We start from the raw sequence: 24,342 nt of genomic DNA on the forward strand, positions 1-24,342 counted from the left end.
GCTCCACAGAATAACACAATAAAATGGTCTATTTTTGCACAACTATGTGAGCATTTTAGTCACTTTTCCACATGCAACATTATTTATTGTAGGTTAGGGTTGCACTGTTTACCGGTACTATGATGTACTATGAAAACACTGCCGGTGATACTTTAGTTTGTAAATGTTAGTATCGTCATTTATGGTTTCCGCTACATTCGTTCGTCCATGCACCACACCAAATTTCATCCCGCCATGGCTACATTACAGCTACTCATTTAAAAGATTTAGTTGTTGTTGTTGTTTTTTTTTAATAGCTGGTTATAACTGCACCAAAACATATTAAAAGGTAAGTGAATTATAACAGAACAAACTTTTCTGTAACCGTAGTAGCGCTGTGCGTTATTTGTTTAACCCTTTATGGTGAGATGTTGACTGACTGACAGGTGCATGAGGCTAGCAATCATGACGGCTTTTTGTTAAGATGAACAGTTTCTATAGTTGTTCTTTATAGATAAAGGTCTGTAGTTCTGCATGACCATTATTTTTCACTCTTTTGTTCTATAAATGTAATTACTAGCTTGTAAAATAGTCCAGTGGCTTCAATAAAGATGTTTCATAAACCCTGTGTAAGTGTAAGCACAGTCATATGAAGACTTGAAATCATATGCAGCGTGTTCTCTGTTCTCCCTGTGAAATGTATGTAAACAACTGAATGTGTTAGTTTCAGTAACAGTCCTGCGACTGAAATCACTTTGACTGGAAACTTGTAGTGTAGAGTTCCTCCTTTTTCTGCTTGACTTTGGTGAGTTTTTCGCGAGGTAAAGCGAGGGAGGGCTGGTGAATCGGGGTCATTAGTTCATTCGGCTGGGTCTGCTGCATTCCTGAGCTCAGAGAGGGGGAGAAACCAGAGCTGGAATGTGACTCACAGAGAGAGGAGAGAGAAGAGGGACCCTGAAGGGGCAAGAGAGAACACGAAAAAAAAAACACCGCTTGCCAAGGCGAAGAGAAAAAACTTTTCAGAAAGGAGCGAAAGGGGGGGAGCGGAGGCCAGCGTGATTGGGGGAGGGTGAAATGTGTTATCAGTTAAAGGGAGGATTGGAAATACAGCTTTGATTTCTGCGGGGATGGTACAGACAGAACATCCACACACACAACACACACAACAAATGGCCCTTTATTTGCACCGTTTGTGGTCGAAAGTTCGCAAACAAAACAAAACTCGATGCACTGCTGGAGTCTGTGCTTTCACAGGAGTGTTCAGAGCTGAATCATTGAGTCAGGAGAGATTTTCTTTTGAGAAAGATGCCCTCTGTTGAGTAATCCTAAGAGTTGACTCATTGATTTTAATCCAGAAGACTGACTTTTCTTTTCTTTTCTTGAGTCAAGTTCATCAAGTAAAGAAATCATTTCACTGAATGAGACCTCAATACAATACAAAAAGATTTTTACAAAACAAGTAAAAGAGGTTTGGATGATTCATCCGCTTTATTTATTTATTTTTTTGCAAAATAGAAATGTAGAAGCCGAGACATGTTGCAAAGTATCCCAAACAAAGTTTTTGTTTGTCTTTTTAAACACAAGGATGATTGAATTTACTTTTTTTTAGGTCCACTGTAAAACCCAACAGTCAACTTTATCAAATGAAATGAGTGTAGTTCACTCAAAATTGACTGTAAGGTAATTACATTACATACATTACATGGAGTAAGTTCACATATAGATTAGTAGTTTTTTTTTACTTAAATGGTTTGTAGCAAACGGTTTCCTTAAACAGTTTGAGTTACCTTAGCTTTGTGGATTTTATAGTGTAGCTGTCCCTTTTAATTTGTAAAAACTATATCCAGCTTTTAGAGAGAGGGGAAAGAGTTCTTGTGTGCATGTATGTGTGTGTGAGCTCTCACAAAGAAGAACTCTGTTTCTTGCTATAAACATGTAGTTGTTTTTAAACACACACACACACACACACACACACATATATATATATATATATATATATATATATATATATATATATATATATATATATATATATATATTTATATTTATATATATATATATATATATATATTTATATATATATATATATATTTATATATATATATATATATATATATATATATATATATATATATATATATATATATATATATAATAAAATAAATGCTGCCTTGAAAAGATTAATTTTCTTTAAAAGAAAACTACAATCAATTTAGCTTTGGACCTGTGGGGAAAACCAGAGCACCCAAAGGAAACCCACACAAACACAGTTAGAACGTGCAAACTCCACACAGAAACGCCAACTGACCCAGCCAAGGCTCGAACCAGCAACCTTCTTGCTGTGAGGCGAACATGCTACCCACTGCATCACCGTGACGCCCAAGAGAGAATAATTCTCTCATTTAAAATAAGTTAAAATTAAATAACTGTAACTAAATACACTTGATGTGTTAATTCAAAATGCAATTAAAATGAATAAAAACTATAGCCACTTAAATAAAATGCAAAACTATTGCATCTACATCTGTGATGTAAAATAATGCAAATTTATTAATAATAATAACATTATAGAAACTAAAGAGATGTCAACTGTTTGCAATTCGTTTTCTCTGTTTTATATTATTGATAAGTATTTAGTAACTACAATAGTGTATCAATCTTACAAAAACTGCTCTGTAATACTTCTGTTTTTAACTATATTTATTTTACACACATTTCTAAGTGCCATTACTCATAAGTAGGCCCACATGGAATTTGCGTGCAGATTTTTATAATTGAGTCGATGTATTTACTTAAGTAAATGTGTGTCAATTCATATTTGTTCAGTTTTTAAATTCATTTCACTAATATTAGTGTGGTATATAATAATCAAAATAATAATAATAATAATATGAAAATGTTCATATGATTTATTTACTATACAGTTTGTAAAGTAATGTGTTCTGTCTTTTAGTTGAGATATTATATGAGACTTGCTTTGTTTTCCAAATAAGTGGATCTAGATAGATTTGCATCATAAAGATTAAATAAAAGTTACAAATGTATTATTTTTTATTGTATAAATTAAGTTTGTAGTTATGATACTCCTAAAACCATTCAGCATTAATCCACAGATTTTTTCCCCCCAAAATTCTCATCAAAAATATCTGCAGATTCAAATAAATTCTATATTTACCTATAAAAAGTGTCTGTAAATGTTGTATAATGTGGCATTTCCCTTTGTACATCAACCTCTCATATGTCTCTCTGTGTGAAAGTGCTCTAGAGCAACCACAAACCCTCTTCGGTGGGTGTCATGTATTTCCACACATAATCGCTCTCACGCTTTGGCCTCAGTCACCGGGCAGCTCTGCGTCTGCATATGTATGTGAGTGTGGAGCGAGTGCTCGTATAGGTGTGAGCGATGGGCCTGAATCAGGAAGATGACAGAGGTCTTGCTTTAATTCAGTGCCAGAGAACTGTGTACTTATGGCTGCTGGTGCTTGTAGTGACAGCACATGCTCTCCTATTATTGGACCTGTGCCTTACACTCTGGCCTGCCAATGAGGTGCCATGCTGCCCTCTGCTGGCTCACAGGGGATTTGCATACTTTTTTTTTGAGGTAGGGGGAAACTAGGGGCAACTGGAACACTGTTATACGTTTTCCTTTTTCCCCCCTGATGTTTGTTTTTCTTTTCTATAATATCTTACTTTTTTTTTTTTTATAAAAAAGATTTTCCTTAAATTGTTTTTGTTGCAATGAATCTTTTCAACCATGATAACTGTAAGAGTTAAAGCAGCCTTTCTTTTAAACAAAATACAAATATTGGTGCACTAATTAATAATACAACTGATATATTTACGCTAACGAGGACTGTAAGACTCTAACATTAAATGATATGTGGAAAATAACTGATGTAATGGGGTATATGCAACCAGACTTTTAATTTCAGTCAGGCAGCCCCTGGGCTTCTGGTTAATTGTCATCCCATACAAAAACGCAGTGTTTAAGATCTGATTTCTAAAAAAAAAAACACAAAAAAAACGCAATCTTCACTGCCTGAATGAGATGCGATATAAAGTGGGTATCAGGCCAAACAAGAAACCCTGTACTTAATTTCATTGCTCTGACCGTCATGTCTTTAAAATATTGAAATTAATTTTACCCCAGTATTTTTTATGAATATTCTGCACTAGCCTGCTGCTAATGACGGCACCTGCATTAAAAACGGTCTTTCGTCTCTTTTTGCGTTTTAACAACCAATTGGATGTGGTACATTACAACATCGATGCTGTAAAAGGAACCGTATGAAATTGAAAATATTCACATTAAGCTTTCACCAGAAGTTCATCATGGGCTGAAAAACACTAGCCGTGCATATAGCCCATAACCCTCTTGGTAAATTGTAACACTAAAAAAGTAGCCCACCCATCTTAAAATAAAATAAAATCTTACATCAAAGTAAACACTTTATTACAGTAGTATTTATTGTTGCTTGAAAGTGTTTTTGTAAATGTTTCCAATTTCAGTTGTCATTAATCTAATTTTATTTTTTGCAGAAACCAAGTCAACTATTCTAGTGGTCTCTAGTTATATATATATATTGTCATTATTTTCATTGTATTTGATTTGTTTTGTTTGTATTTATCTTTTACTTGGGATTTAACGATTCACCGTGAGCCGGTTGAAAATCGTTTAAAAAATGTAACTATTCAAATCAGTAGAAATGTTAAACGACTTGCGATGCATGTTTTGAACAAGGGGCGCTGTGTTTACAGGCACAAACTTGCTTTACATGTATATAAGCGGCGGGCGAGAGGTGGGATGGCAGACTACAGCCGTGAAGGTCGCCAGACAAAAACACAAACTATGTGCAAATAATGCAAAACGGCGTTTACTTACACTAACAGATCAATAAATATGATGCACATAAACCTTCAGAATCTATATTCAAAAAAACTATTAATAAGTCATTGACCTCCTGTACACCCTGCTCTCTGGTTTAGGAAAGGCTTACCTCTTTGCAGTCACACCAGCCATCTCCGTCCCTAGTCAAAGAGTTTTTCATCTGCAGGGGACACGTACAGTTGAAGTCAGAATTATTAGCCCCCTTCGATTTATTATTATTATTTTTTTCTTCTTTTTTTAAATATTTCCCAAAGGATGTTTAACAGAGCAAGGAAATTTTCACAGTATGTCTGATCATATTTTTTCTCCTGGAGAAAGTCTTATTTTATGTCGGCTAGAATAAAAGCAGTTTTTAATTTTTTAAACACCATTTTAGGGACAAAATTATTAGCCCCTTTAAGCTATGTTTTTTTTTTTTTTCAATAGTCTACAGAACAAACCATCGTTATACAATAACTTGCCTAATTATCCTAACCTCCCTAGTTGACCTAACTAACCTAGTTAAGCCTTTAAATGTCACTATAAGCTGTCTAGAAGTGTCGTTAAAAATATCTAGTAAAATATGAATTACTGTCATGATGGTAAAGGTAAAATAAATCCATTATTAGAAATGAGTTATTAAAACTATTATGTTTAGAAATGTGTTGAAAAAATCTGCTCTCCGTTAAACAGAAATTGGGGGAAAAATAAACAAGCGGTCTAATAATTCAAGGGGGCTAATAACTCTTGACTTCAACTGTAAATGTAATAAAACCTCAGTTTATATCAGAAAATGGAGATATACAGATATCTCTTTTTTTTTAAAATGTGTAAAATCCCAGCACATTGTTAGTTTGTTTATATTAATGAGTCTTCTTTAGTTTGTATTACTTGTATAAATCATGACTGAAGCGTGAGATTAGTATTGTAAATCATATGGAATCTTGAGTCGGGTGAATTGTTACATTCTTATCTTTTACTCAATACAATGATCAGCCGATGTTAACAAGCTTAAATAGATGCGAGATATGAACTGAGAAACCCAATGAGATCATGTGGACATTCATTGTATTTCTTTTTAAATAGAATTGGCTCTACATGGTTTATCATTGGAGTGATTTAAATTTGGCTCTTGTTTCCTTTGTGCCATTATATGCTGAATTTTATATACATGACTGGTTTCAGAAAGCTGAATTTGACTGTTGTTTTTGTGTTTTGCAGTGCTGAGCATCAGAGGCGTGCAGGAGGAGGATCCTCCAGATCCACAGATCATGCGTCTGGATAACATGCTGCTGGCTGAGGGCGTCTCTGGGCCAGAGAAGGGTGGAGGATCTGCGGCGGCAGCAGCAGCTGCAGCAGCAGCTGGAGGATCACCTAATGATGGCAGCATCGAACACTCCGACTACAGAGCCAAACTCGCACAGATCCGCCAGATCTACCACTCCGAGCTGGAGAAATACGAACAGGTCAGAGCAGTGTTTCCTCTAGGATTTTTTCCAGCTGTGGCAGCAGGCCTTTTTTTACACAGATCTACAACTACCTGTCATTATTGCGATGACAAATGTCGTGAGCGCATTGACGTAATAGCCTACGAGCATGCGCTACTCAAGTTCAGATCTTCTTGTGCGCTCTCAAATAAATGATGCTGAAGTGCGATTTAGTGAGTTTATGTAACAAGTATGTCTCCAACATTTATTAGTTTTGCTAGGAATATTTATGAATGTCTCCAATAGACCTACAGAGCCGTATTAATGCATCCAGAAGTAAAGTGAAATGGCTATACGTCGTGTTTGCTGGCCTCAGTCAGTCAGCACGTAACCTTAAAGGGTTAATTAATTAACGCACAACACTGCTACGGTTACAGAAAAGTTTGCGCTTTTATAACTCACTTACCTTTTAAAACGTTTTGGTGCGATTATCACGCGCTATTAAAAACATGAGTGAATGTTTTAACTGAGTAGCTGTAATGTAGCTGTGGCAGGATAAATTTTGGCGTGGCGCCCCGCCATGGAAGAATGAATGTAGCAGAAACCATGGGTCAGAGTCACACACACACGTACTTCAGGAGTTTAGCTCAATTTAAAAAAAAAAGTAAACGTCATTAAAGAAAGAGATTACCTCACAGTTTAATGAATTTAATCCATTCATTAATCATTCTTTAACCTGTAGGAGTCAATTTTTTAAAAAATAGTATTTTGCTTTTTTGGGCTTTAGCTGTCCCTGTAACCAATTTTATTCTCATACAAAAGTTCAATAAGGAGAGGAGCTGAAACCATAATGAAGATTTATTACCAAAATACTTACGATTCATAAAAGTGCAGATTGAGAAGTGCTCATCTTTTCAGACTTTTAACATTTAAGTTAAAAAATGACCTGTACATAAGGGGCCATTCACGTATTACATCTAATTTCATGTGGAGATTGCGAGCGCATTCTCTGATACTAGTTTTATTTCTAGAGAAATTTTAAAAGGACTGCAACGTTTGGGTGTTCTGTGTTTGTAATTAGTCTACCGAAATGTGTATATTCCATTCATAGTATGAAGCTGATTGGTTAGTTGTTGTCAAGTGACTTGCAGTTCAATTGCGCTAAAATGGTGAGATGTTTTTAAGTGCCCCTGGGAAATGTGAGCACATTGCTCCCAATATGCATGCGCAAGCCACACACACCTCCATTGGAAATAATAAACTTGCTCGCCCAAAAGAGATTATATGTGAACGGCCCCTTAGTAGCATAAAAATGATGTACATTTAATAATCATAGGATATTCAGAATAAAATTACATGAATAAATATACAAAATACACAAAATAATTTAAAAATATAATTGTTGTATTTAAATAAATGCTCAGTGTAGCCCTCAAATACACAACTGTCTTTAACTGTCATTTTAACTCTTTGTTTTTACTATTGTTCAAATTACTGGATTTTAATTGTTTGTCAGCATACATCTTTGATTCATCTAAATGTAACATCATTGCTTATACTTTTATCTATTTTAAAGTGAGTGTGATGTGTAACATTGAATGATGGTGGGTGATTTTTTTTCACCTATAGTCTGACACTTTTTTTTGTCACAATTGTTATTAAACAGGGTGTGCGCGGGGTCTTAAGTATTCAATGTGGAGAAATTTAAGCCCCTTAAAGATTTCAAAAGTCTTTATTGTTATTTTGCAAGGTATTAAATTTTATACAATTTTTGATTATGCAATGTATGGTTATATGCTAAAGTTTGCCTGAATTAAATCTGCGAAAAGCAGGATGCTGTATAGTTTATGAAATCAATGAAATCCTGCTAGATTTGACATCATGCTGTTTTGTTTACTTGTAGTAACCAAAGCAACTCATTAATTTCTGCAGTTCTTTAGGTGCCACCATGCTGAATTAGCTAGGAAGAAAAGCAGAAAAACTGCTTTTCTTCTAGCCAAAATAAAACAAGTAAGACTTGTTCAAGAAGAAAAAATATTAATGTAAATACTGTGAAAAATTCCTTGCTCTGTTAAACATCATTTGGGAAATTTTTGACAATGGAAAAAAAAATACCGGAGGGCTGATAATTTTAACTTCGACTATGTTATAATCATCAAATCTGTTTGCCACCAGGCCTGCAGTGAGTTCACCAATCACGTGATGAACCTGCTGAGGGAACAGTCCCGCACACGGCCCATCTCACCCAAAGAGATCGAGCGCATGGTGGCCATCATCCACCGCAAGTTCAGCTCCATCCAGATGCAGCTCAAGCAGAGCACCTGCGAGGCCGTCATGATCCTGCGCTCCCGCTTCCTCGACGCCAGGTGTGTGTGTGTGTGTGTGTCAGCTGCATATGTTGATCTGCGCTATTATGACTAAAATGCTCACCTGATTTCTCTGCCTGCTGTGTCTGCAGACGTAAGAGACGCAACTTCAATAAGCAGGCCACAGAGGTCCTGAACGAGTACTTCTACTCTCACCTCTCCAACCCGTATCCCAGTGAGGAAGCCAAGGAAGAGCTGGCCAAGAAGTGTGGGATCACTGTCTCTCAGGTAAGGGGAACTCTGGAGTATCGTAATCTCCAACTGTTTGTTGGAGAAAACATGAGAACATAACATCAGTATCCTGCAAAATTGCTTCTGACCCATTTCAATTAGCACACTGTGCAATTTTGTTAAACCACTTAAGTATAATACATAAAGCTTAGACGCATAAAAATCCATTTGTTAAAGGAACACCCCACTTTTTTATTAAATAGGCTCATTTTATATCTCCCTTAGAGTTAAACAGTTCAGTTTTACCATTTTTCAATCCATTCAGCTGATCTTCAGGTCTTGTGGAAGCACGTTTAACTTAGCTTAGGTCGTTGAATCAGATTAGGCAATTAGCATCTCGCTCAAAAAATGTAAAGAGAATAGAGTTTAGGTAATTTTCCTGTTAAAAGCTTGATTGTAAGACTGATGGAAAATCAAAAGGTTCTGTTTTTTTAGGCCAATATGGCTAGGAACTATACGCTTATTGTTATGTAATTGTCAAGTAACTTTGCTACCATTCCATGGTCTCCAGCTAGATGTAATATGCTGCATAATATCATTGTGTCTGCTGCAGTCATGGCCAGCAGAAAAGTTCCTTGATTATTACGCCAAAATGAGTATAGTGTCTAGCTATATGTGCTGACGAAACAGTGGCTTTTCTTAAAACGTGTACTACAGAAGAGTCACAGCTTTAAATTATCAAAACTTTCATGCTAATGGTCTAATCCAATTTGGTGATTTATGCTAAGCTAAGCTAAAAGTGCTCTCGTCAGATTGGGAGAGTGAGTGCAAGAATTTGTTGAAGGTTGAAGTTGTAAAAAGGGATGGCACAGTGGCTAAGTGGATAACACGATTGCCTCACAGCAAGCAGTGTGCTAGTTTGAGTCCCCACTGGATCAGAAGGTCTGTATATGTTTGTCCCTGCGGCTGTGTAGCCTTTCTCCAGGTGTCTCCCCACAGTTCAAAGACATGCTAAATCTGCCATAGTGTGTGAATGGGAGTTTGTGTGTCTGTGTGTGGGTTTTTCCCAGCGCTGAGGGTTGTAGCTAAAATTGCATCTACTATATAAACAATTGCCTGAGAAATTAAAGGTTCATTATGCTGCCGTGACCCCTCACAAATCAGCGAATAAGCTGAAGGAAAGTGACCGAGTTGTAAAATGAGCCTATTTACAAAAGTGTAGTGTTCTTTTAAGTTATTTTCATTTTTAGGGCGTACTTATTGTCTATGTTATCTAATACCATGGGGCTGTTGAATGCTTATTTTGGTTTGGCTGATAAATATTGTAAAGTGTGCAATTTTTTCAGATTAATGCACAGGTAATCTAGCTCCAGGCATGTTTTGACAGCATTATAGTCTCACATCACTACACTGAATGATTTCTGTGAATTCACAGCATACAGAAATTGCACCAGAATAAAATGCAAAGCTTTGATTGAGATTCTTAAAAAATTAGTCTAACCCACAGGAGCTGTTAGAAACACAAACCTAACATAAGTCTGAAATACAACACCTCAAGAGCGTCTTTAGGTGTGGTAACTGTAGTACAAGTAGAAGAACTGACTCATTTAGAAAATAATCATTGTGGCTGCATCACTATCTTGGGTGTGCAATTGTTTCTAATAATAACAGCCCATTATCAGTTAATCATTACATAATTGCTTTAACATTGCACAACAATGTTGTCCCTCACAGCCCTATACATGTCTTGAAAGTCCAAATCCTTTGGCTGTATGGTGATGACTATAGGAATGAGTTTAGAGGGACTTTAGCATTCAGGTTATTATGAAGTCAAATTCATAAAATAGTCAGAAATTGTAGTGTGAAAAACTACTAAATATGTAATTATTATTTTTATATCAGTTACATGGTTCACAAAAGCCAAAAAAAAGTGTTTGTATAAATTTGATGCAGAGTTACATTAGAAACACTGGTCAAATAAGAGAAAGAAGTCAGACTTGCTCGGCTGGTGTATTAGAAACAGTCACACAGCAGCAGTGTTACCTAGTTATGTCATTTAATGGCAAAATAGAAAAGCATTGAGCAGTAATATACATTATATCTGTAGACACTAAGAAAGTGTATATATACAGTTGAAGACACCATTATTATTATTCTTATTTTCAACATTTGAAAACAAGTTTTAATAACTAATTTCTAATAACAATTTTTTGTCTTTACCATGATGACAGTATACATTTTGCAAGGTTTTTTTTAACATGAAGATATATCATTTTTATTCCAGTCGATTTAAAAGAAGTAATCTTTGCTATTATTTTTTGTCTGTAGAAGATTTAGCAAAAAAGTCCTTGCTCTGTCAAACAGCACTTGGGAAATATGTACAAGTGGTGCTCACTGCAGAGCCACATGGGCAGAGCAGAGCTGCCAAGGGGGAGCTTGAGCTCAGTTCCTCCTTGCTGCACTTCTTCAACAAATGATGTCACTGGGGGTTGAGGTTAAGGGTAAGGTCATACCTGCAAACACTCCCATTTTTCCCGGGCGTCTCCCTGTATTTCAGACCCATCTTCCGCCAACCTCCTGTTTTGTAATTTCTTCTGGAAATCTCATATAGTTTCACCTCCCCCTCTCACCCCTGGGCCTTAGCTTTTTGGTACGGTCTGTAACATCTGATCGCAGCCGCCGCCTAAAACCCGTTGCATAGTCCGGTTCTCAAATTGTTATTCAGACACCTCATCCCCGAATCCCCATCACACCACTTCTTCAACCTCAAGCTCCCCATCATTAGAGGTGAGCTCAACCCAAGTGGCTCTGCAGCGAGCACCTTCTCAATACTTAAAGAATACCAATTTCAAAGAAGGGCTAATACATTTCACTTCAAATACATAAAACATTTTAACTGCCCCACCAAGAAAAAGAAATTGGATTGCATTTTTTAACTCATGTCTCAAGTTAATATACTCAATGCATTTTTTTGTCCATATATCCCATAATTTCTAAAATATCAACTATATATCGGTTTATATGGTAAAAGTAGTGGAATTAATACAGAAACTATGAAAAGTCGGAAAATATAAAGTGTAAGAATAAATTATCTTAATATGAGTATGCTGTGAGATATAACAGATCCTCATTTAACATGTTTTCTTGTTTGTTTGTTTGTTTGTTTGTTTGTTTGTTTGTTTGTTTGTTTGTTTGTTGGAAACCAACAATGTGTGTAAACTATTATTTAAAACATTCATTCTTTAAATGAGTTTAACACATTATTTAAAACAGTCAAAATATGGTCAACTATTTGGTAGTTAAAGGGATTAAAAAACATTACTATATAGTTATATATTAGTACTAAAACGGTGTCATTATAGTCTGTTAAACGGGTCCGTCAAATACATTTAAATGTGATCATGCTGTCTGAAACATTGTCTGTAATGCTTCTGCTAGTGTTTCATGAGTCAATGTCAATCTGCGATCAATCTGACCTCTTTAGCATCATTTCCTTTTCCTTTTCTGTTCTGCGGTTACTGATATCAACCATTGATACAGATTTATCTCAGATATTGCAATATTTTCCATAGGCTGTCGTGCAAAAAGGATGCTTGAAACAAACACATTGTCATCATTTAGTCACCCATGCGTTGATCTGAACTTTTGACTTCAAGACACAAATGAACTTCTTTTTTTTAATGAACTCTGGGACTTTGAATGTACATTCCACTAAAAGTTTATACAGACACTCTAAATGTAAGCCATGTGGTATCAAAAACCTTTTATAAAGACAAAGCTCATTATCATTTAGTTTAGACTTAACCAGTGTAATTTAGGTTTATGTAAATAATATCTAAAAGTAATGAAGGCACATAGCTACATATGGCATTGAAAAAGAGTTTGAGACCCTGTGACAATGCAAATTTTTTTCTTGTGTTCGCTCTTTGTAGATGTGCGTTTGAGTAAAAGTAATCCAATGTTTGTTTCAATCTTTAAACTAGATTTGAAAATGTCATTTAGAGCATTTCTGCATAAAATAACAGTAAGTTAGCATGCATACATGTTTTCAGACATGTATTGATTTTTTAACAACACAATGCCAATGTTTTATCTATAGAAGTGTTAAATTAATATTTGGTGAAATAACCATGATTGATGAATAAAAACAAATAAAACTAATCATTTTAGCAGTTGTCATTTTGATATGTAACTGATTTAGAGCATGAATAATAGCATGTGAATACTAAAATTGAATAATGCCATCATAAATTGGTGTAAATCTTTACAGAATAAAACTGATATGCATTACAAATCTAGTAAGTCCAAGTGGTCTCTAAGTTTTTTTTCTCCAATGATGTAGATGAAGTGCATTAAATATTCAATATAAACTCAAATATTACAGTATTATCAATTGTAATACCGGGTATCTGCGGGGTCTTAAAATGTCTTCAATTTTAAAAACTAAATTTTTGGCATTAAGTCTTAAATTCGCTGAAATGTGTTGTTGGCTAACATCATTTTTAACATGTCTTAATTTTCCTATGTCCATGTAAAGCTACCCAATCACCTCAACATTTTTCTTTCACTTTCATCAATTGGTGAAGTTTTGTGTCTCGCCACTCTCTTACTTGGTTTTGGACTTGTTGAGCTGCACATCAATGGATTTGCTCTTCAGTGTTTGGACTTTCAGCAGTGAAATTTAAACCACACTTAACTGAACTAAACTGAACTTCAACTCTGAAGTCTGGACTTACACTTTTTAATTTACTAGAACTTCTATGTTAAACTGCTTTGACACAATGTACATTGCAAAAGCGCTACATAATCATTGAATTGAACACCCATCCAATTACAAACATTCCATCTCAACAAAAGTTTTAATAAATGTATTCATTACTTCTATTTGCCAATATCATTTAATTAGCTTCCTTACAATAATGTTTGTTTTTAATATTTTGACTGGGTCATTAGAAAAAAAAATCCTTAGCATTTAGCCCTGTGTAAGTCTGAAATTGTATTCATAATTGTCTTAAAAAGGTCTTAAAGTCTTAAATTTGACTTGATGAAAACTGTAGAAACCATGTTATATCTAAACTTGTTTAAAAAACTGAAGATGTGTTGGCTTTGAAACCACAGTGTTGAGTAAGTATTTATTTTAGAGTCAGCAGCCGCTTTTAGTGCGACTGCTGAGTTGAGTTGTGAACTTGTGTTCGGAGTAGTTTAGACTTACCGTAATTGTGAGTTTCCTTCTTGTAAAAACACTCAGATATTTGAACTCCTAATTACAAGTTGAAAACATTTTTTGTCAGCTGTGTCTCCCACGTAACACTTGCTGAGTCAAAACAACCAAAGCAGCTTCAGAAGTTACAGTTAACTTCTCCACTTTCCATTTGATCTCTCATTAGTGTGAAAATACTTTCAGAAGCAGGAGAAATTGCAGCTAAAGTTTTAGTCCGAGATAGATCTGATATTGGGTATTTTAATTGCTAGATTCTTAATGGCAAGAAGAGACCTTTTAAGCAAATTAGAATTATTATCCATAGAAAAGAATGAGGATATTAATATCGCACGGATGTGGTTTTATGTGTGACATTTTACAATGCCGAATGGACCATTCTGTTCTCTGTATAATTAGATTTGGCTATTTTTGATCTTTTTAAATAAGTATAAGAAATTAAAAATATATAATATATAATCGTCATCTTGGAATTATAAGGTTATATCTGTGTTCTGAATTATTTTGAGATATTGAGCTTCAAAGTTTTTGCTTTCCATTGCAAACACTATTTGTGTAACATTTTTTTTAAATAAAGTCTTAAAATGTAAACAACTTATAAAAAAAATCCCATAATGTATATAAGTTTTAATTTAATAAGAATGTCTAACTCAATTTTGACAAAAATGTCAGATAGAACCTTATAATTCTAAAGGCTGATTTATACTTCTGCGTCAAACACCGGCATATGCTACGGCACTGACGCATAGCCCTTCGCCGTGGCGGTCGGCGTCACTGACGTGCACCTCTCAAAAAATGTAACTACACGTCGCAACGACGCATAGCGCAAGCTCTGTGATTGGTTGGATTTGTAGCGCTGACGAGTCTGGGTGGGACCGAGAGCCACGCTAGCCCAATGGCAGCAATTGTTTACAAGTGTGGAGTCCCGCGAAGGAGCTTTTGATGGAAAGTTTTGTTTTGTGTTTACCTCCTAGTTAAAGTTGCTGCACGTCCGCCGGTTCCTGCCTCAAAATGAGCGAGTTTGAGCCACTTGTACATCCCAGAAGCGTTCAGAAAGAACAAAACAGCGGCGAAGAAACTTGACACAAAGACACATTAACACCTCACTGCCCACTAGCGTTTTGGAAGTGTTAATGCAAACAAACATAGACAGCGCGCAGAAGTATAAATGCACAGCTACGCGTGTTGCATGCGCCGTGGGTTACGCCGGTCACTTGACGCAGAAGTATAAACCAGGCTTAAGGTGACGAGATGTGTGTGTGTGTATATATAGATTACTGTTTAAAATATGTAAAAAAAAATAATAATAATAATTATCCTTTTCACTACAAAACTGCATTTATTTTTAATATTTAAGTACAAAAACTTAAAAGTCTAAAATATTGTATTTTCTCTTTTTATCTGTTTTAAAGTTTAATTTGTTAAAGGCTTCACTTGTTACATAGTCATGGAGATCATATACTGTATTTAAAATCTCTTTACAATAGATGCCTGTGGAAGTACATATATTTAGAAACTAATAAAAACTAGTAAATCTGCCTCTAAACCTAATTAAAACTAACTGAGTTTGAAAACAAACAGTCAAACCGAAATAAACTAAAACTAATAAAATCCAAAACTATTATAACCTTGGTGTTTTGTTATATTGGAATAGATACTTTATTGTCATTTCTACATGTATGGACATGTATAGTGGAACAAAATGTTTCATATGACTACTGTGCTACATACTAAACATAAATCTAAGCATACCACAATACAGTATTAGAACAACATTTATAGAGCTGTGCAGCAGTTAACCATCTGACTATACATTCAGCGGGGAAAATAAGTATTGAACACGTCACCATATTTCTCAGAAAACATATTTCCAATTGTGCCGTTGACTTGAAATTTTCCCTGGATGTTGGTATCAACTAAGAAATTGATATATGCAAAGGAAATGACACTAATTAGTTAAAAAATAAGTTATGTGTAATAAAATTAAATGACACAGGGAAAGTATTAAACACATAAAGAAGGGGAGGTATACAGTGAAGGCCCAGACAGCCACTAAAATCTCTTAGTAGTTCAGCAACCCTCTGCCCTTTCTCATTGTAAATGAATATTAGCTGCTTTAATCCAACATCAACATTAGCAGGATGATGAAGATGAAACCAGGGTGGACATTTCAGCAAGACAATGATCCAAAGCACAGCCAAGAAAACTCTCAAATGATTTCAGAGAAAGACAATCAAGCTGTAGAATGGCCCAGCCAATCCCCTGACTCAAATAGAAAATACAAATTAAAGATCAGATTCAATAGTCTAGACCCGCATAACCATCAAGATTTTTACACTTTGTTGAAGTCTGTGAAAGAAAATCACACCTGAGCAATGGATGTGACTTCATTCTTCATATGAGACTCATCTTCAAGCTGCTATCGCCAAAAAAGTATTTTATATAAAGCCTTAAACACACTTCAGAAGTTCACTACTTTCTCCTTTCTTCATGTCGTTATTGTTACACAATTATTTTTTTTCTTATATATATATATATATATATATATATATATATATATATATATATATATATATATATATATATATATATATATATATATATATATATATATATTATGTTTGTATTGATTGGGGTTTTGCCAAAATCTGGTAAATTTCCATGTCAACTGGTCTTTTAGAAATATTATTCCCAGGAAAAAAACATGCTCAATACTTACTTTTCTACTATAAAAAAAGATTTTTACTACACATACATAAAATTAAACTCTACAAGCACTTTATATAAATACTTATTGTACATAACATTGTGCAAAACAAATATTTCATTTACTGTTTTCTTTCTCCCGTCACTTTCATGTATTTCATAAAGTTCCATGTACTTCTGACATGTTGTAAATCCAGCAGCTTTAACATCTCCACTGTAGTGCATTGGGCAGCGTGATAAAACAAACGCATCATCATGCAATTATAAAAGTGATGTGTTCAAAATAAGTGAGATTTAAAAAAAAAAAAAAAAAACGTATGTGTGTGAGGGCTATGGTATATTCTTTCCATTGTGTGTGTGTGCGCCCTCTACCCTAAATCGCAAAAAATGGCCTTATAAGGAGCTCCACCCTTCATGATGTTAACAGTATTATAAAAAAAAAAACAAAGTAGAAAAACAATTTTTGTCATGTACAAACCATATGGTCTTTATTTCGAATGTGAATCCAACTCTTAGCACTGTAAATGACTTTGAATGCAAAAATTGCACATCAATACTAAACATGTTTGTGCTGCCAAATGTTTTAATGTTCACCACTGTACATTTAGACAGTTGAAAAGAACATTTATAACATGTCTTATAATTTTTTACTTTTACTTTTGATCAATCTAACGTGTGCTTGTTGAAGCAGTGCATTAATTCTTTTATAAAGGGAAAAAGAGTAAAAATCTTAAGAGTAAATCTTGTTTTCAGTGTCAGAATCATTCATATTGCAACTAATTGTAAAAACAAAATCTTTTTTTTTTTTGCCTTATCTTGTGCTTTAACCTTTGTATTGTAGCAGTAGACTGTTCTGAAATGCCGGTCTGATTGGAGTTGTTTCGCTTCAGGTCTCGAATTGGTTTGGCAACAAGAGAATTCGGTACAAGAAGAACATTGGTAAGTTCCAGGAGGAAGCAAACCTGTACGCCGTTAAAACAGCCGTGGACGCCGCCAATGTGTCGGCACAGGCCAGCCAGGCAAACTCTCCAGCAACACCCAACTCAGGTAAAGATCACAGCAGCCCATCATCTCTAGCAGATAGCAAAAGCACACCGCTAACCAAAATCGCACTCACGCCTGCTGGCATTTACATTTCAACTTTCACTTTCACTTATACTCAAGTCTGGTCTTGTCTGTGTCATAATCTTTTCCCCTGTTCCCAGTCATACGGATAACTTGTGTGCGCGTGCGTGCGTGCGTGTTTGGTGCTCATTGTATTCTGCACTTACTAAACATCTAATCTTGTTGATCTGGTTTGTGCTGTCTGTTGACCTGATTTTATCTAGAGAACAGTTGTTTAGTAAACCACCACTGTAGAAAGACATGATAGTGGAGTGGGTGTGTGCCTCAGGTGTTTTTTTGACATTTTTTAAGGCTAGTTATGTGGATGGCAGTAGGCTTGCATATATGCGTTTTTGAGGTATGTAAATAATAACAATGGACCTAAAGTATTTCTTGTTTTACATTATTAATTTCCATAGCTCCAGAGAATCCTAAAAGCTTTATATATTGATAATATAATAAATATTATGTAATGATATCCGTTTTAATGTTAAGATATGATTGAATTGCCTCTTGTTACAATTATTAAAATAGTTTGACAACAAGCAGGAAATGTTCATGGGCCAGTGGCATCACCACATTGAAATGGTCTATAATAGAGTGGCTTTAAACAAAGCTCATTAAAGCGTAGTTTAGTGTAGTGGTTCTCAGGCAGGGGGGTCAGGGCCCCTAGAGAGCCTCATCTAAAATGCAAGAATAATCGCCGCTTAAACTGAGTTTTTTTTTTTGTTCTTGTCGTCTTGTTTTATTTTATTTAAAAAAAAAAAACATTCACACAGCTATGAAAAATGAAGGACATTCTCAGTTTCTCTTGGTTTTATTGTGGGTTTGAGTACATTTATTTTAACATTTGTTTCTATGCTTCAGATGGTAGTTGCTCAGAATGACAAATGTTTTTGTTTTATAAAGTTAAACTTTTATTGAATTGTATGAAGTAAACCATGAGAGAAAAGAGAATATTGTTGTGGACAATGAGAAGTTTTGGAGTTGAGCTGCACGATATTACAAACAACTTGGATTGCGCTATTTTATATTTCTGCGTTACATACTGCGATTGAGTATAATTTCAGCAGCTCTATTTGGAAAATAATAATGCAAAAATTAGATCAAATGAGCTGATTTTGTAGGAGAGTGCATCTGCATGAAATATAATCGACCGATCAAAAAATTGATAAATATAATAGAGCAAAATTCAAATGAAATAAATCGTACTGTATGTTTTTTTTTTTTTTTTTTTTTTTTTGGATGTCTAGCAGTATTCAAGCACAAACTGAATAATCATATGTAAAATAACACTTCATTGTACATGCACATACAGTTGAAGTCAAAATTATTAATAATATATTATGAATTGTTTTTTCTTTTTTAAATATTTCCCAAATTATGTTTAGCAGAGCAAGGAACTTTTTATAGTGTACAGTATCTGATAATACTTTGCTTTCTGGAGAAAGTGTTACTATTTTTTTTTCCGACTAGAATAAAAGCAGTTTTTCATTTTTAAAAAGGTCAAAAGTATTAGCTCCTTTTAAGTGATATTTGTTTTGATTGTCTACAGCAGGGGTCACCAGTCTTGGTCCTAGAGGGCAGGTGTCCCTGCAGGATTTAGCTCCAACTTGCCTCAACATTCCTGCCTGGGTGTTTCAAGTATACCTAGTAAGACCTTGATTAGCTTGTTCAGGTGCATTTGATTAGGGTTGGAGCTAAAATCTGACACTGGCCCTCTAGGAACAAGTTTGGTGACCACTGGTCTACAGAATAAGCCATTGTTATGCAATGACTTGCCTAGCTTACCTAATTAACCTAGTTAAGCCTTTAAATGGCACTTTAAGCTGAATACTAGTGTCTTGAAAAGATTAGAAATGATTTGTTATTAGAAATGAGTTATTAAAACTATTATGTTTAAGAAATGTGTTGAATCTTTTCTCTGTTAAACAGAAATTGAGGAAAAATAAAATAGGTTAATAATTCAGGGGGGCTAAAAATTCTGACTTCAACTGTAAATAAAACAAAGCTAATTTCTTGTGCCTGAAGGGGCTTGAAATGCTCAAACAGGCACCTGCTTTAAAAACACATGCAGATGATGAACTAATTGATCAATTTATAGGTAAAATTTGCAGTGACTCAACAAATCATGTATGGGTTAAACTGTGATTAATGTTCAACTATAATATTATAATTTTGTGATCCGACTGTTGCAGATACACACATTGCGATATCGATGCTAAAACGATATATTGTGCAGCCCTAGCTTGAACACTTTACACTAATATGTTAGGTTTAAAACATCGTTTTAGAAAGAAAACTATCCACGACACTGGCGTTTCACCTAACGTTTCTGAAAAGATCTCTATTGACACTACTCCGCTGAAAACACTCATCACGTGAACACAAACACTCTGGCATGCGCTGCAGCGGGTGCTTTGAGCTCACCTCCCCAGGTGACAGCATCGCACGTCAGACAGTTCTTCAAGAATCTACCGCTGGATCTCATCTCACTATAGTTGATAAATGTGATATTTAATTAATCTCCTCTCTATCTCACAACTCTTTAGTCTTTTGAATTCATTACTTGTTCTCAGGTAATGTGTTTTGGCTGAGCACAAAGATATATTAATTTATATAACCAACACTGATTCCACACATTTGACTGATTGCTAGCCTTTTTTCCTATATTTTACGAACTTCTTGTACGTTATCCTTATATATTGGCCATTATTGATTATTAAAACTGATATTCAGCAAAAGAGAGGGTATGTTTCATATTTTTCAATGAAAGTGAAAGGAGGCAGTAATGGTATAGGCTCCATTTTGTTGTAAATATGCCTACAGTGAAGATGACGGTTATATAAATATGCAGCTACACGATGTCTCAACATTTTTGGTGTCTGTTAAGTTGTTAATATCAAAATGAGAATAGGCATTTTCTTATCATGTTTTCATATTATTTAGATTAAGTCAAATTAATTAAACTTTTATTAAGTGAAACAACATATCCAGGGTGATGTTATAAAGTACACTGTTCCCATTGAAGATTTTCCTGACATGTTCTTGAGAGTCTGTTTTCCATTTCAAACTCACGAAGTCTGATCTTTCAAGGAGATGATGCAAAACTGAACTTTGTGCACTTCATATTGCGGAAAAGGCCAATCAGATTGGCAAATGCCTGCAGCCACGCCTCCTTATTTAGATGTCTCCGTTTTCCCCATCCACGCTGACACGGAGCAGCAACTTTTTCAAACCAAAACAGCCTCTTCAGCATTTTAAAAAAAGTTCTGTTTTCAGCGCTCGAAACTCCAGCGTAGTGTGGACAGAAAGTGTAATCGTAGTAAAACGTTTGCATTGTAAAACTAAAATGTATTAGTGTAAATGCGGCCTAAAGTTTTGAGAACTACTGGTTTACAGTTCCATCAGTTTTATGGACTTTATTTTTATGAGTGATATCGTCTTTTGTTTTACCACAGTGACGGCAGCCGCATGAGCCGCACACTGTAGTGATTTTTTTTTATTCATAATCTTACATGGAGAGAAAAAAATCGTGTTATTGAATTTAGACAATTTCACAGATTCTTTCAAAAGGAAACTGCAGGTGGTGTGTGCATTGGTTAAAATATTTTTTTAAAGAGGAAATCAAACAACCAAACATTGACCAACAACAGGAAACGGAAAAATTCTCAAAATGGTTCATATAGATTCATTTATAGAGACTGCTTGAAAACTAAAAGTGAAAACTATTTTTTCTTGTGAAAAAATGAAAAGTGGATATGAAAGACTTAGTTCCCACTGTCAAGAACATTTTGTTAAATGATCCATTCAATCATAGTATTATATTTAAAAGCTACCCATACCCTAACCGTTCCGTTTTTTCCACCCACTCTTTACGTCTGGCCATTAACATTCACTTTCATTTCTGGTTTTGCATGATTTTTCCATTAACTCTCTGTGTTTAACTATCACATTCGTCTCTTTTTGCCTTTACCTAAATTATTGGTGCTGCGTGTCTTTTTTATTTTTATTTTGTGGTATTAATTTTCACATCTCACACACACTCACTCAGACACACGGTTAGTGTAGCTGAACCTCTATTTGCTCAGGAAGCAGAATGGAGAAGGTAGGTGATTTAACTTGGTATTGTCATTTTGAACAATACATGCTCACCACATACATTTTTAAAAGCCACCTCCACATATCCTGCAACACATCCTGCAGTCGCCTCACCAACAATACACCACGTCATCGGCAGGAAGTGGAGTTGTATACCTTCATGTCCACATGAGCATATACATGGTGCTGGTCAAAATAATGAGAACACCCCAACAAAAAAAAAAAAAGACTAAGTTTGTTATTTTTAACATTTGCTCCATTGACGTAATAATCCAGTGAGATATTTGCATCCGCAAGGAGTCTGACATCATCATCCAGAACAAAGCAGAAGATCTCTGGGAGCTCCTTTAAGATGTTTCAAGAACCCTTCCTGCAAGGCAAACAGTACTGCTCAAAGTTTCAGGCACTGGTGTAAAATTAGAATAATCTAATTATATAGAATATCAGCTAAATTTTGTTTGCATAAATTTAAATCAAAATCCGGTGTGACCACACTTTGCTTTCAAAGCGGCAATTGCTCTTAGATTTGCAGGAAGGTTTCTTAAAGTGTTTTAGAGGTGTTGCCACAGATCTTCTGGTTTCAGGGGTCATTTGCACAACATTTTCAGCTAAAAACAGGAAACCTTTTATGTGCTTTGCCTGTTCGTTTACACAAAACAGCATTTTGAGGACTCGAGTCAAGACTCATTTTGAAAATGGGTTTTAAAGTGGGAGTTTTTGATAAAGCTGCCACTGTTGTGTTCGTGTAAGCACCAGTCTTTGAAAAAAGTGATGACAATGCATGTGCATAGTATGTGTTAAAAAAAACGTGTCAAATAAAGACAAGTGCGAACAAACTTGCAAAACAATGGTGGAGGACGTTGGCAGGGTTGTTGCAGCTCAAATGTTTGTTAAAAGCTTCATCATCAAAGGATCTACTTCAAATTACAAATAACAGTGAAGAAACATCACACACTCATTCGAAATAAACATCACTTCGCCTCAGGTACTGTTTACAAATAAGGTGACTGTGCCAAAAACTGGTTTGGCATAAATATACTGTGTTTTGCCTGTTCTCACAGATCATTTTAAATGTTGGCATGTAAACGTGAAACTTTTTGAAACAAATGAGAAAAACATTAGCATTTTTTTTGGCTACATTGTTGCTGTGTAAATGTTGCTTGTGACCAAAACAAGCCAAGCCAATAAAAACCGATTGCGTTGTTGAAAACCAAATGCGTATGAACACCAAATGGATGGTACTGTAGCTGACTGAAATGAGTGTGTTCTTAACCTGCATGAGAGGCTGTGTATTTAAGCACCTTTGGAGGGTAGTATTGCATTTTCATATTCCACAAAGGGAAAGTCAAAGATTAAATGAGCACAGACAAAGCATAAATGAAGGGATATGCTCATGTATCGTTTGTAAATACTTGAGAAATTTAGCAAAATTGCAGCTGGCTTTTTGTGTTTCTTAATGGCTTCAATTATGTAATTTGTTTTGTCAATTCAGTTTTAATCTTGCGCTCTAGTTTATTGCTGACTAATCAAATACAGCGATCTCTTCATCTGACGGCAGATTCTACATGCTAAATCCGGGCCAGTTCAAACTAACGTTATCTCTATGTGTGGAGAACACCAAAGCAACTAGCCGGACCAACGAAGCCCAAACGCTCACAGTCAGCTTGGTTTTTTTTCCTGCCTTGAAGCTGGATTTATAATTTTACTTGGCTCTGCAGACCAAACCGCCGATAACTGTGTGCACACAGTCACGATTTGTGGAGGCTTACATACTTGACACGTTCACCGCTACACTATTACATGTAAGAACAGGGGACCAAGGAAAAAACGCCATTCTCACTGCCAGTCGAAATGAGGTTACATGCACTCTAAAAGAGCTTCTGTCAAAACTGCGAAGACAACATATTTGCCTCGTGCACCCAATCGAACTTGCGCGTTGTGTAAATCAGCCTTTCATCATCATAGTTTCTTCATGATGAAGCTGAGAACAGATCTGAGTGTGAATCACCGGCAGCTGTCACTCACTCCTTTTGCAAAGCAAAGATCTCACTATATTTGTTACAATTATTATTTTAAAAATATTGTTCGGACACGCTACACAATAAAGAGACACGCTACACCTGGGGTTCTCAAATTTGGTCCTGGAGGGCCGGTGTCCTGCAGATTTTAGCTCCATCTTGCCTCAACACACCTGCAAGGATGTTTCTAAAAAGCTTAGTATGAGCTTGATTAGCTAGCCCAGGTGTGTCTGATTGGGGTTGGAGCTAAAATCTGAAGGACACCAGACCTCCAGGACCAAGATTGACAACCCTGCACTTTACCTAAACCCAATTTATTAGCAGTTGAATATAGTGTTACGTAATGATGAACGTATAGTGTATATTATAGTGTATAGTATAGTTG

General features: G+C 35.3%; 1 protein-coding gene across 1 annotated transcript in view; it reads left to right on the plus strand.

Moving 5' to 3' along the window:
• Positions 1 to 24,342, plus strand: part of pbx4 (pre-B-cell leukemia transcription factor 4) — a gene marked incomplete at its 5' end in the record, with an annotated part of 73,378 nt that overhangs the window by 42,553 nt on the left and 6,483 nt on the right. The window contains 4 exon segments of the mRNA NM_131447.1: positions 6,068 to 6,312; positions 8,449 to 8,639; positions 8,732 to 8,867; positions 17,625 to 17,781. Of these exon segments, the coding sequence (NP_571522.1) occupies positions 6,068 to 6,312; positions 8,449 to 8,639; positions 8,732 to 8,867; positions 17,625 to 17,781 (729 nt within the window).

Source organism: Danio rerio, chromosome 3, assembly GCF_049306965.1.
Source record: "Danio rerio strain Tuebingen ecotype United States chromosome 3, GRCz12tu, whole genome shotgun sequence".
Taxonomy (NCBI): domain Eukaryota; kingdom Metazoa; phylum Chordata; class Actinopteri; order Cypriniformes; family Danionidae; genus Danio; species Danio rerio.